Raw genomic sequence first — 14,141 nt, forward strand, 5'->3', positions numbered from 1 at the left:
TGACTGTTCAATCTGTCATCATTTATGTGCAGAATATGAAATAAATAAGTTAGTTGAAATTAAGTACAATTTTCCTTCAGCAGGAGGAGACAAGTGGTCCTGATGTTGTGAACTGAAGAAAGATAATAGTCAATGGACGAAGTCAAAAATGGATTGAATGCATTGCAGCAGCAGACTAACAGGCAGAAACAAATAGACTGAGACAGATTGATAATGACGACTCTGATACGTTATATGAATCAACCATTAAAATTTACACAATCAATAAATTGGACAACTGGAAGACCTCTAACCTAAAGGGACCTAAAGAAATGTTGTAAAGAACCATAGAAAACGTTACCAATGACATAATGGCTGACCATCAGATCATATGGCTAAGAATGACCCTAATGAAATATATATGTAGTACTTTGCAGTGCTCTACAATGAGCCAAAGCCAACTCACTTCTGGGGCAAGCCTAACAAAATTTACGTGTGACAAAAACTCCAATGGCAATGTGACTTATAGTGAAGTTGACTTCATACAACATAAAACGGCAACAAGTGGTTGTTACTTCAACTAATGTGTTTCAAGATGGACAATATTGAAAATCAGGTCCATACATTGATTAAAAACCTTGTAAAAATAATTACTAGTTGGTCCTGTCTTACCCCAGCCTGGTCTCATCTTACGCCACAGTGCTAAGATGGGGCCAGCTCACTCTTTTGCCCTGTACAGTGCTGCAAAAAGTCTGAGTTGTAGCTTAAAAGCCCATTGCACAAATACATCTTGTGGCAGGTTCAGGGTTTTACAGTTGTTCATGGTATAGGTGCTACATGCTTGTTAGTTTGTTTACCTGTCTTCCTCCATCTGACTATATTGCCTTTATAAGCATTCTTGATGGTGTTCTTCAAAATTTTAATATTGTAAGAAATAGCGTAATGCCAAAAATTTTTGCAGCATGCTCAACTGATACTAGATTATCGACCTGTGGAGTTTGTTCTAGCATGACAAGGATTCTATTTAAAAAATCTATTAACTTATTATTGTTGATTCTAAAATTGTTGCTTCAGTGATCATATTTAATAATTGAATTAGCAATATAATAATTTTGGTGCGCGTTGTTGTTGATTTTTGTTTTCTTTTTAAGACGTTTCGTTTTTCTCATTGCTAACATACTCATCAGTGTTACTAAATACATTATATTTATTTAATATTTAATATTTATTCACTTATTTAATATATTAGTAAATAGACATTATCAGCAGAAGTAAATACCATGCTCTAATATTAAGTTATATAATTACTTGGTCTTGGAATTTACACTGCAAAATATTTCAATGAAGGGACAGACAAGTTTGAAAATATTTTAAACTATAAACCTGTTACTACGGCACATGCCTCAAAAAAGTGTCCAGGTTATTTTTTTTTTTTTTGAACTAGCAAGCAAAAGTTCAGACCGTGACACGGACTCTCTATGATACAAGTCACTCCTTTGATTTGAAATCATTGTATGTTAATAGGTTAAATGAAAGGCTATAAATAGAGTCCATGTTTACCTGCTCCATGTCTTTATTATTGTCTTTCAAGTGACAAGTGTCCATTATGATACCAACATACACATAATTAATGGGAAGTAAAGTCCATTTGCCTTCAGTTCTCATTTTGCTGATACTTAACTCTCATTCCTATTTTTAATGAAAATTTATTCTATTCAAATGCCCACACAAAATTGTGTGGTGATGCCACAAAATGACAGTAAAAGATATGTTCCTCATATCTACAGTCTTCATTTGATTGATTTAAAGCATAAGGTTTATTTTCAAAATATGCAGTTGAAATGGTTGAAAACTTTTAATATCCTAATTTGAGCATTAATATTTCTAACCATGCTTTATTTATTTGCAAAACAGCCATGAGTGACCATCGACGGAGCTATTTGGAACTCACAGCTCGTCAGAAACGTCGACGACGCTCTGAGACAATCCCTTCAACATCTGCTTTTAAGAAACAAAAACACAACGAAGGGACTCGGCACACTCAGGTACTACTTTTGAAAATAATGCAGAAGATCAATATCCACTGGGTGAGGCTGGATTTTCCATCCCAAATGGAGGAGCACTGGAAAGAAGTAGAGAAAGTAAACATGATTCAAGTTTGCATTCCCACATGGCACTACCAGATGAAGAAAAAATAGAGAAAGTTTTAACAGAGTGGTCCACCGAAGATAAAACTGCATCAAATTCATCAATTACATGACTTCTGAAGAAATTCAGGGAATACTATCCCTCAATCCCTAAGTGCTGTGCTACTTTGAGGAGAAATTCATTTGTCCAAATACAATACTCTTCCATGAGCAATGGGACTTATGCTCACTTTCCTGATTGGTATCAAAACATGGCTTCATATCTTGAATATACAGGGTTCCAAAGCAATGAGGTGGAGATAATTATCAATATCGAATGGATTCCTCTGTTCAAGGATTCCAGGCGATATCACGCATATCCCATTTTAGTTAAGCCTGACTGGCAGCCAACTAAAATTTTTGTTGGTGGTTTGTATGTCAGTGAAACTTCTGATAGTAACAAGATGCCTGCAGTCATACAATTCTTGAGTCAATTTAAGGAAGATCTTGCATTGATGCAAAATCGTGGCATCAGAGTTGGTGATCTAGACGTAAATGTGTCTATACAGTATGTGCAATAGTTTGCGATGCACCTACATGAGCTGAAATAAAAGGTATTGTTGGTCACTGTTCTTACAGTAGTTGTGAGCGTTGCATTCAACATGGTCAGTATGTGAATGGACATGTGGTCTTGCAGAAAACTGATGCCCCACTCAGGAATAATCAATCTTTCGTAACAGGAAAGGATGCATCACATCATAAACAGAAGGCAAAAGAATCTCCTCTCTAAAAAACTATAATAGCATGTTATACTGCAAGATGCTCCTTTCTCTTGGGAGTCAGCAAGTAGAAGGCGTTCGCCTTAATTGGACCTGTCGAAAAACAAGTGCAAGCTGATATGCCCTGCTGCTACAAATCACTACAATGGAAAGGAAAAGTTCTGAAGGCTGGCCAACTCTGGTCACACGACAACGGCATTGCCCTTAAAACTGGGCGGGATGAAATCATAAATAGGATTGAAAAGGGAAGTATGTGTGTCCAATTATTTAAAAATGAAATTGGGTTTTTTGAGAGTCCATGCAAATCTTCAATGGTAGGCATAAAGAAATTAAAAGTGTTTTCAAGGGACCAGTGTATCATGTATGATGACTTACAAGCCAAAGTATTCATTATTGTTCGTGAAAACAGTTGTGTCAGCATTGAACTACTGCACTAACTAATCATTATTCAACAGATAAAATTAAAAATTCAAGAGATAATACAATATAATTTTCTCAAATTTGTCTTCATTCTTAATAATGTCAAAATTTAAAAAATTTGTTTGAATCTATTTCGGTAAACAATGGCAAGTGGTTCCACGGGAATGTATTTTAGAGACAGGGAAAAAATTCTACTGTTATTGGCCACCAAATGGAGACGTCGAGTGGCAAGCAAGAAAAAGTTCTTTGCCACACACTGCTACTTGGAACACGTTTCTTGTGACCAAGATTGCTGAAGAGTCGGGTAAAGATGAAATAGAATTTTTTACATATTTTTAATTATTTCATCACATGTTCTGATATAAATTTTTGACATGATATATAAATTTAGTGTCTGCTAAACTTTTCCTTGAGATTGTGGTTGTCAATTGCTTTGTCAGATCATATTCGCCTAATGTTTTCATTTTGAGCTCTGTTGAAGTGTAATTGTGATACAGATAATGTGTATTTTTTGCAGCACTGTCTTTATGTAATTGTGCATTGATTGGTGTTTATTTGTAGACGACTTCTCAAGATGTGAAAGAAAAATGACAATTGGTGACGTCGCAAACACTGACATCAGTGCGTCGGCGACGGAAAAGGAGAGATCCGGAAGACCAACCCTTACATCGGGCATGTTTGGATAACTAGTCAAACCGATCCATTTTATTTAACTGAGAACTGGAAAATTATGCTAAGAATCAGCTCAGTCAAATATGTTGCCCAATGCAGTCATTGTTCGAGAGTGAAGTATTAGTTGATCGATGGGTTTAATAAACGGAAGTTATTAATGAATTCCTTGTAGATAGTATGTATTAGACCTGTGCAGAAATAAGTGTTGGTTACAATAATGGATTTGGAGATGGAATTTGGGAATAATTGTTCTCGGCTGTGACTTGCACGATGGGTTTCTTGATACATGATTGACTCTAGTGGTTGCACAGAGTGCGTCTTATGAATCCGTTTAAGCGACTGTATGCGTCGGCCGAAATGAGTGATTAGAGTTGTTAGATTAACCACCTATTCTTCCACCAAGTGCCTAATTTTTCTTCAGGAATTGAAGAAAATCCTTTGGCTGCTTCACCGCAAGCTTTTCCCGTTAGGCAGGCAGTCTGCTGAATTTCTGGGTGCTGGCACATCAGACTCATCGTCGTCGGAGTCAGGGGTAATAGAAGGCAAGTTATTTATTTGATTGATTTAAATCCCTTTCTTTTCCATGCTATAAAATCATCAGTGAATTATAAATGAATATGAAATTTTTTATTAGCACAACGGATTTTATGTACAGTCAGGTTAAGTGATACAATGTATAGTAATATTTTTTGAAGTTGCTGTCAATTTCTTAAACCATTTGTTGATTGAACAGCTTTCAGTTTATCTTAAACAAAAAATGAAAAATCCCCGATTGCTGCTGGAAAGATTGAAGCTGGATGTACGATGTCCCGATGTCACTGAAGGATGTTTGGTGAGAAGGGGGCGGTGCTCTGCGGAAGTTAGGATATATTGAGGGTGAACTTAAGCCGATGATAGCGTTTGAGCGTTGATTTCAAATCTCGTATGCATTCATTTTGGTTTTAACATATGTTGAGCCTTTTTTCACTTATGACTTAATTGGTCCCGTTGCAGCAAAGCGACATCCTGCAGCAGTTAGACCCTATACCATCCGGACTGGGCTGACAGCAAACAACACTGAACTCCCTTCTCAAAAGTATGTTCATTTCATTCATTTGTAATGTAAGTTTAGCTATAGGATCAATGACGTAGATATAAATGCAGCAGTATTTTATTAGGAGTTCTGTACTAAGAATAACTCAAAGAGCATTCCATAGGAAATTGTTGATTGAAAGACTGATTCAGGGTTTTGAATGGTTTTTATTGGTAATTAAACGTATATATCCCCAGCTTGTGCACCAGCTGTGAAACGCACATTCCGGAAATTCTTGCCACTATCCGCTCCATGCAGTCAATCTGCAGTGACACGAATTTGGTGGTCAATGAGCTGCGCGACCAGCGCCTTACGAGCGCACAACGTCCGGCCTGGCCCAACCTTCAACCCGCGTCAACTGTTGAAGAATTAGAAGAGTTGATGAATGATGATTATTTGGTGGGTTGTGATGATTTAAGGCTTTCAAATGGCTTTCTTTATAAAGTACCTTTATTGACCGCCGAGTATGAATGCCAAGTTATTGACCATCGAGCGGGAACACTTGATTCATATTTGTCGCGCGACTTATCGTTACCATATATTTAAGCTCCGACTGTTAAAGTGTTAAATTTAAGTGCAGCTTTCTCTTAGTGTATGCCAAGTTTTGCCAATTTCTCAATTACTTAATTCTGGGATGGTAATAAAGCCAGTAATTGTGCCTGATGGTCCAGCTAACAATCATGGCGGCACTACAACCATATTCGGTCGATTTTTACTTAGATGTTTTAATATGGACCTATTTAGTATGAGATCTATGTACTACTTGATGGTTTTATATATTATGAAAATGTTTATAGGTTGAAAGGCTTGCCGACGCTGAGCATTCGTCCCTGCAGTCGACTGTCAAAGGCATGATCAAACTGCTGCTGACGCGTGAACTTGCGCTGCGCTTCTCCTTCAATGGGATGGATGTTGGACGACTACCAACGAAGGTGAGCTTTAAGAAGCATGCTGCATACGAGAGAATAATGGATAAAATATATTGCAATATTAGTGAATGAAAAATATTGCCGTAGGATCAAACAAGAACCGACAACATTTTGCATGTTAATGTAAAATATTGTAATTCGTGTTATGATTTACATGAACGTAAGGGAATAAAATACGTTAATTTTTTTAACTGACCATTCTCAGCTTATTTGTTTTCTCTCTAACTTGTTTTAGCCATTCAGTAGTTCAAGTTATCATCATACAGAACAAATGTGGAAGAACCCCACCACCATTCCGACACCTGCCCTGAGGATCTCTAGTTACATTGCATCTCAAATACTGTCAATTTTGTTCACCTAATTGATTGGCCGTTGACAAAATTGTGCTCGTTACTTCAATTCGATGCGCATAATCATTGCTGTTCTGTCGTTTTACTTGCCAAGCTATCGAAATTGAAAGCTACAAACAGTAATATCTTATAAGAATTGAAATTAATATAGGATACCAAAATGTGATCACCTTTTACAGCCGCTCTAAAGAGCACCAAGTTTGCCACAGCCAAGAGACCTGACATCAATAGAGCGATAATGACCTCGCTCAAGAATGTGCCAGACTGGGAGGGCCACCGCGATCATAGATTACGCCGACGATTAGCAACTCAGAGACAAGCTGTCGCCTCGACTGCGAATACAACGCATGTGGATGCAGACCCTGGCTCTTCTCCTGACATAATGCCGGCAACTCCGAAACGTTGTTCACCACGCATTGCTAAAATGGCAATGGTCAATGACAACATTTTTCAAATATCTGACGTTTACGCGGGTGCAAAAAGGGTGTTGAACTCCGGCTCTTCTCCTGACATAATACCGCCAACTTCGAAACGTTCACTATGCTTACCAAAAATGGCCAACAATCAAGTATCTGACATATATGCGGGTGCAAAAAGAGTGTTGAACGTCTAAAAAAAATCGTACGTTGCCTTATCACTAACTACACTCGATGTGCCAGTGTTTCCTCCCGCCTTTCACAATTTTTGTTCCTCGTGTCACCTGTATAATTCAGGCTTTATTTGTGACAGTCAGCCACAGTCATATAATTTCCTCGAAGGAGTTGCCATTTTTTCTAGTCTGAACATCGGAAAATTATTTTTCCAAATTTTTCTAGGTGTGCTGTCCTATTTTAACGAGTTGTTGAACCTTCAATATAGTAAGTGCATAATGTGACTACCTTTTGATTCTTTAAAACAATGGAAAATTAGGTATCACGTTAATTCTGTAGGAAAGATTTTTGATATTCGATTATATTGCATCCAAAGTGGAACTATTAGCAGTGCCTTTTATTTTGTCTGTGTATTTTACTAGGCTTTGCTGGGTTCATGATCTTTATGACTGCTAAGAGTGACGATCTTTCCATTCGTTCAATCATCATGGAACCATATCTTTAACTTTATAAGTCGATGCATTTTTATTTTAAATTCAGGTCAACCTCTTGTTGTTTAACTGTTGGAGAGTGGAGTTGATTAGTTTTGATATTGACCTAAATGGTGCACTGATTTGTTATTATTGGTGCTAAATTGTCGTTTACGTACTTTAATGAAGTGCGAAAAGAATACCAATAAACACAAGTTGAATTAATCAACTATTTCACTTTATTAATTCTTCCTGATTATAATGATCGATTGTGTTTTCATAGGTTAGTAAGTTGGGAAAGTAGTCAATTATTTTCATTTACAACTTGTTCTAGATTTAACGTTAGTTATCATCTGATTGTAACACCATAAATACATCGGAAGAACAGAGCCGTGATTGCCTGAATATTCCGGCTCATTAGCTGCGTAGATAATCCGACATTACAGAAAATATGTCATTTATTTTGAACGTGGAAGGATGTTTGTTATCGTTGAATATGGGAGTATGTTCGGTGCTGGTGAATGTGAGAATGTAGAAAAAAGCGCCCCCTCCCTGCCTCACAATAGGGGGGCAGGGAGGGGGATTTTTTTATGGTCGCTTGTTAGTGTCGGCCGTGCCTGTCCCGAACGAATCAGGTACTAAATGCGCGCGCTTCACGATCACCCCAAGCTCGACAAGAATTTCACATGATTCTGTTTCGGCGCTTATTTAGCTCCGGCAACCGGAACCTAAAGTGGACGTATAGCTTCTAATTTATACCGCTGGACGCGATTGGGGCGCCCTTGTACCAGCGGCTGACAGGACTAAAAATTTCGATAGGGTTGCTGCCAAACGAGCTGATTACCATTGAGTTTATTCCGCATTAAATGGATATCATGTGGAGCTCATCTTTAACCTTACTCACAATCCTCCAATAACTCAATCCTGCTGTTCCGGCCCAAATCTTCGTAAAATGAGCTATGAAAGGGAATTGCCTTATGTGTGTTAATAAAAGAACACCCACCTTAGACATGCAACATGGTACAATATCTACAAAACGGGCGAGTCTTCGAGCATTTGTTTCCGCGTGTTGTCATTAAAGAACACATGACGCTGCCATTTGAGACTCATAAAAGGCATAGGAGTCCTTATTAACAATTTAACTTTCCTGCACGCCTGCTCAGGATTTTTATCCTTTGATGCATAAAAGAATTGCCGTCGCGTTGGAATATTAGATGAACTTCTTTGATCGTAAATAACAGAGGAGAATCTATTGCGCGTCGTTGCATGTTATATGAAATAATAAGAAACGCGACTGTTTAATCTGAAGATCAGTCTGCGGGAAATGTTCAAAGACATCAACGCAGGCAATATTTCTCTCGACTGTGTGTGTAGAATTAAATTACTGGGCCTTGCTAACATTTATTAAGATGTGGAATAAATGGTCTATAGGGTATCTGAGTTGGTCAGTTTCCCTTGATGCAATTAATTGACCTTGGCTGTCAGAAATTGTACAAGAAAAAATGTTAAAATTGTCAATAAATCATTTATCATTGTAAATAAACTTTTATCATTAATTCACAAAATGGTACCGTCACAGGCCATGGAGGCTCCGTTGGCAGGCGGGTCATCTGCCTGCATTAGAGCTGCGATGATGACTGTAAGTAACTACATGCAGGACCTCTTACTTTATTCATTGTTCAATTTATGTTCCATGCTAGGAAAAAAAATAGCTGAAAAATATCAAATTTGACTTTACATCGCGAAATAAAATTTCATTACATCGTAAACTTGAAGTACGAAACATTGAAGACTGAATATTTTCTTACAGCAATTTTCACCGTACCTGACAATCAAGGCTGATTCACCCCACGGTGCCGTTGGAGTACAAGTGGATGCTGTGGAAATAATTGCAAAGAAACTGGGGTGGTGGTGAGAAATTATGTCGAAATTGCTTTCTGCTGATTGCCGTCGGCAACTGAGATCAATTGACTAGCACTGTCACTTCACAATACTCGAGTATTCTGAAATGGCCGTAACAGGACTGACATGTCGGTTGCATCATAATTCAAACAGCACAATCCTAAAAAGAAACCTGCATGCATTTCAAAATACTTCAAAATTTGATACAATGAACTATTAAGGTTCACTAACGTATTAACTTTTGATACTTTCAGCATCATCTTTGAACCATCAAAGGCAGGTTACATGGGAGGCCTGCTGCCCAACAAAACCTGGGACGGCGCAATTGGTCAACTCATCCGCCACGTGAGAATTACATTGATATTCTCTCTATTCATAATATTGCGATAGCAGTTCTCTAGAATAGGCAATTTATAACGAAATGTATTCATTTAGGAGGAATTAATTGTAAGTTTAATTCCATCGAGATAATACGAATCAGTACTAGTGGTAACCGCAACTAAACTGATTAACAACCCTTAAGGATAGATAGATATTTTCCTCAATTCATACGAATTATTTCATTTATTCATTATTAATTTGCAGAAACATACTTCTGAAGACTAATTATTTGATCAATTAAAAATAATTGTTTGATTAGGGAGCAAGCTTAATCGATTTGTCGTGGGGCCCAGGGCTGCACCGCTTTGTTGTGCGATCTATATATGGCATGAGCTGCAACCCGTTGCTGGTATTCTGTACATTTTTTTAAAATGATCATCCGACCTTTGCTGATGTTTTGAAATGGTCTTTGCGGTTGTTTTGTACGATCATTAAAATGGTCATCAGCCCTTTTCAGTTGTTTCTTACTATCTTTTATATGATCATCAGACTCTTGTGTGCTATCTTCATATATATAAACTGTTGTGTGCTATCTTCAACTTGGTCATTAGCACGTTACCGGTATTTTGTACGGTCATTTGCATCATCATAATCACGGTGCTGTTATTTTATACAAGTATTAACATGATCTTCAGCCCGTTGCTGTTGTTCTGTACGGTTTTTTACATGATCATATATCATAGTAATGTAGGAGTTGAAGAATAGGCTTGACGTGCTATCAGCCCTTCGGAAAAGGCCGTTGTTTTGAACGTGCTATGACATATTCGTCAGCCCGTTGAATTTATTTTTAATGTATTTAATATGGTTTTATTTCGTGTACTAATGGTCACGCACGCTCACGGGGCGGCGGGGATGGTGGATGAAGAAGAATCATAAGCAGCTAGAGAATGGAGATGTCGAAGCCAGGGAGGCGCGGGATAAAACGCACATGGGCGTCGGGGCTCGTCTTGACGGTCGTTATGAGGCTCACCGGTCATTGTATACTCTTGACCGCTTGGTCCCTAATGAGCATTAACCACATCATAAACGTCGTGTTGGAGTCTTCCATTTTTATCGTCTCTGGAGCTCACTAAAGTTTTCCTGGCAAAACTTATTCTGAAATTGATCAGAAAGATACTTCACTTCCATGTTCTAGGTCTGATCGCGATGAGATCCTGCGGTTCCGAGTCATAAGCGATATTAGGCAGCGTGGCTTTCGTCTTGAGTAGAAGTGGAAGCGATAAAGGCAAGAATCTGTCCTGTCTGGCTGTACTGCCACTAAGGAATGGTGGAAAAAAACAAGAGGTGTCACAGAATGGCTGGAAGTAGGAAGAAGAAGTGGAAAATGCAGTAGTAAAGAAAAAAGATGCAAAGTGTATCATTAGGCTGATTGTAAGCGTGTGGGCTTGGCTGGGGTTGGGGCTGGGAGAAGATAATCCGCTGGAGATTTTGATGATGTACACGGGAGAAATGATGGAAGGCTAGTGGTTCATTATTTACATTGTTAACACATCTCAGTAGTATTCAACAAAAAGAAAAATTATTTGTACTCCTTATCGAATGATGTAGAGTCATTCTGTTTATTTTCCTTCATTGTTGTAAAACTTTTTTATAGTTTTAAGTTGAAAACGCAATGTTGGAGGTGATGGCAAGAACGATGATGGTGATGATGAAGATGGTGCGAGAAGCAAGCGATCATTTGGGTCGTCCGAAGCACTCCATAGAGGTATGAAGTTAACGACATAGAGGTATGGAGTTGTATAGTTTTATGGAGTTAGCGACATAGAGGTATGGAGTTAACGAAATAGAGGTATGAAGTCAACGACATAGAGGTATGGAGTTAACGACATATGGAATTAACGACATAGAGATATGGAGTTAACTACCCCTAGAGAAAAGTGTACAGCTTGTCTTAGGTATAATTAAGCTGAGCCCAAGCTGCAAAAGCGTCGCATCTAGGCTCTTCTAATACAGTATAATAAGCCAAATTTTCAGCTATTAACTGAGATTGGTCGATTCGGCCATGGTCGTGTTAAACAATATTAAAGGAAAATAATAACTTAATCAACGTTTTATCCCTAAAAGCGGGCCCTTCACTGTGTTATAGCACTCTAGTCACTCTCCCTACGCGTATAACTTCACTACGTTATTGTCCGACATTTAATAATATTATTGTTCAGCTCGCTTCATAATCGATACTGTGCTCCCATGCAGGTCAGAGAAATAGTTCTTGATATTTCTAATTTTTCCAGGTGAGAAATAGGGCTTTGCTAGACTAAGAGTTATAATATGCCTGTGATGTTTGGGTGAAGAGTATGAGGCGAGAACAGATTCAAGTTTGAAGTCGATTAATGAGCGTCTAACATTCAATGGCTATTTTTTTTGGGCCGTTGGCTCAAGGAGTTATCGTGATGACGAAGGGAGCAGGCCCTTAAATCAATCTTCGAAATTGAGGGCGGCGATCCAGTTTTGCAATATTGGCAGACTCGTTAATAATAAAAGATTTGTGCAGCGTCGCAATTGAGGGGATGTCTCTAAAACATGTCGTCTCTATGCCTAGGGGATGTCGTCGTATTGTCTCTAGAAAACTGCGAAGAAAGTCTTATTGCTTTCTCCTCTATCTTGGTGAAGTAACTGTCGCATCTCAACGCGTAAAGGTTGCTCGTCGCGCAACCATCGACTGAGTTCACTTTGCTGTTGCTGCAGAAATCTTGTAGCTACGCGAATGCCTTCACAACAGTTTTGTAATGAGATTTCATGGCGATTACTCCATTCCTGTTGTTTTGTTGCGATATTGAAATGGGGTCTAAGCCGAACTTTTTCACGGCAAGAATTGATAACAACCCGGCTTGTGGTTTTGTCAGGAATTCGACATGATTGTTTCCCCTTTATCGCCGAACTCTCCGCGGTACACGGTCATGGACTTCTCAGAGTTCTTATGGGCTGGGTGGCACACGACTATACAAAAATCAGGAAAACTCAAATCTGGTCAACAGACTTGGCTGAGCGTTCTAGCAACGTTTGTTGCTTTCGTCATCTGCTTCATCATGACGTTCAAGATGCGAGAGATTCTGTCTACAAAAGCCAGTTCAAAGTAAGACCAGTTCACCCAAATAAGCGTGAAATGGAGGAGATGAATTCTTTTCTATAGTGGAACAAATATTATATCCTCATCCAATTAGTTTCATTTAGAATTTCAATTCTGTTCAAGGAATGAATTCAAAATTTGCAATGTAATTTATCATATTGTTCCTGTTCTAACGATTGTTGATTGCAATGGGGAAAGTAACACATGCAATTGAGATACTACATTATTCATGAGAATAACATATTTTCCAAAGTATTTACTGATATAATAAGTGCTATTTTTCCCGTAGACGCGGCCAACACCGATTGTCGTCACGCGACGCCCGAATCTCCGCTTTCGCAGTGCTTAAAATTCTTATTAACCAACGTGAGCAAAAGTCAATGAGCGTCTGTTTCGTGCGATAAAGCAACGTGTTTCTACCTTAATTGAACCAATAATGTTGATCCGAGGATGCATGCAAATAAGCATGCAGGAGGATGCATGCAATATGACCATGTATCTGTAAACGTAACTGCATGGTGTGACTCGAACCGACTGACAAATCGTGATTCGGAAATTTCTTGTGTCTGAAAGTGAACTGCATATATAAACTCCTGTTGCAGCCCAGGAAAACGACGAACGCTTACCCCTGATGCGACTGTTGCTAATGACGACGATGCTGTGGGGCTTCCTTCTGAGCACTTTCTACAAGACCTTCCTCACGTCCATGCTTGTCCTGCCGAGGGTGGTCGAGCCCTTCAACAATCTCGAAGAGCTCGTTACCAAGAGGCCCATGCAGTACATGCTCTCGCCTGGGACTCTACTTAGCGCTATTGCCAAGGTTTGTTTCATATGTGTTGGCTTCAAAACAAGGCTCGAGAACCCGCTGCCCTGCTCCATTTGCCCCGTTCTTCTTGGGACACTGCGGTGTTGCTACCCCATCAAAAATTCAGGTTGTGGAGGAACATGTGCATTAAGGGCGTAATAAGACCTTTATAATAGAACGGATTCAACTATGTCTTATGAAACGAAGCTTTACCAAGCAAAGCTGCAGTAGTGTGAGCCTTGTGCTGTATCAATTCTGTTTCTGCAATTCTTAATTCATTGTTAATGTCCTCATTGTAAACTTGTGTCCTGGATACGGATACCTAGTTTCTAAATTTGTAAAATAAAGTAATAACTAGCACAAATAACAGTTTAATCTTTTTTTATAGTTTTGACATATTAATCTTGATTGGAAGGCTTGCAGTGTAACTGCGGTAAATTGCGGGTTTCCGCAGTGTAACTGCGGAAACCCTACAATATATCAGAGGAAGCGACTACCCGCAGAACTTCACGACTCAACGACTGCCGCTGAAATTTGATGATTACGGTTAAGGGTCGTATTTTAGACGCAACGGAAAGAGGATTTGATTTTTAACTGGA

General features: G+C 38.7%; 1 protein-coding gene across 1 annotated transcript; it reads left to right on the forward strand.

The window, feature by feature from the left end:
- Window positions 1-8,951: 8,951 nt before the first annotated feature.
- LOC125178629 (glutamate receptor-like) lies at window positions 8,952-13,557 on the forward strand (the record flags this gene model as incomplete). The annotated part of the gene is made up of 6 exons (XM_047882843.1): window positions 8,952-9,026; window positions 9,198-9,298; window positions 9,544-9,634; window positions 12,514-12,743; window positions 13,027-13,103; window positions 13,340-13,557. Coding segments are annotated over exons 1-6 (792 nt in total), but the record flags the coding sequence as incomplete, so codon positions are not given.
- Window positions 13,558-14,141: the final 584 nt, after the last annotated feature.

Source organism: Hyalella azteca, unplaced genomic scaffold (assembly GCF_000764305.2).
Source record: "Hyalella azteca isolate HAZT.00-mixed unplaced genomic scaffold, Hazt_2.0.2 contig11449, whole genome shotgun sequence".
Taxonomy (NCBI): domain Eukaryota; kingdom Metazoa; phylum Arthropoda; class Malacostraca; order Amphipoda; family Hyalellidae; genus Hyalella; species Hyalella azteca.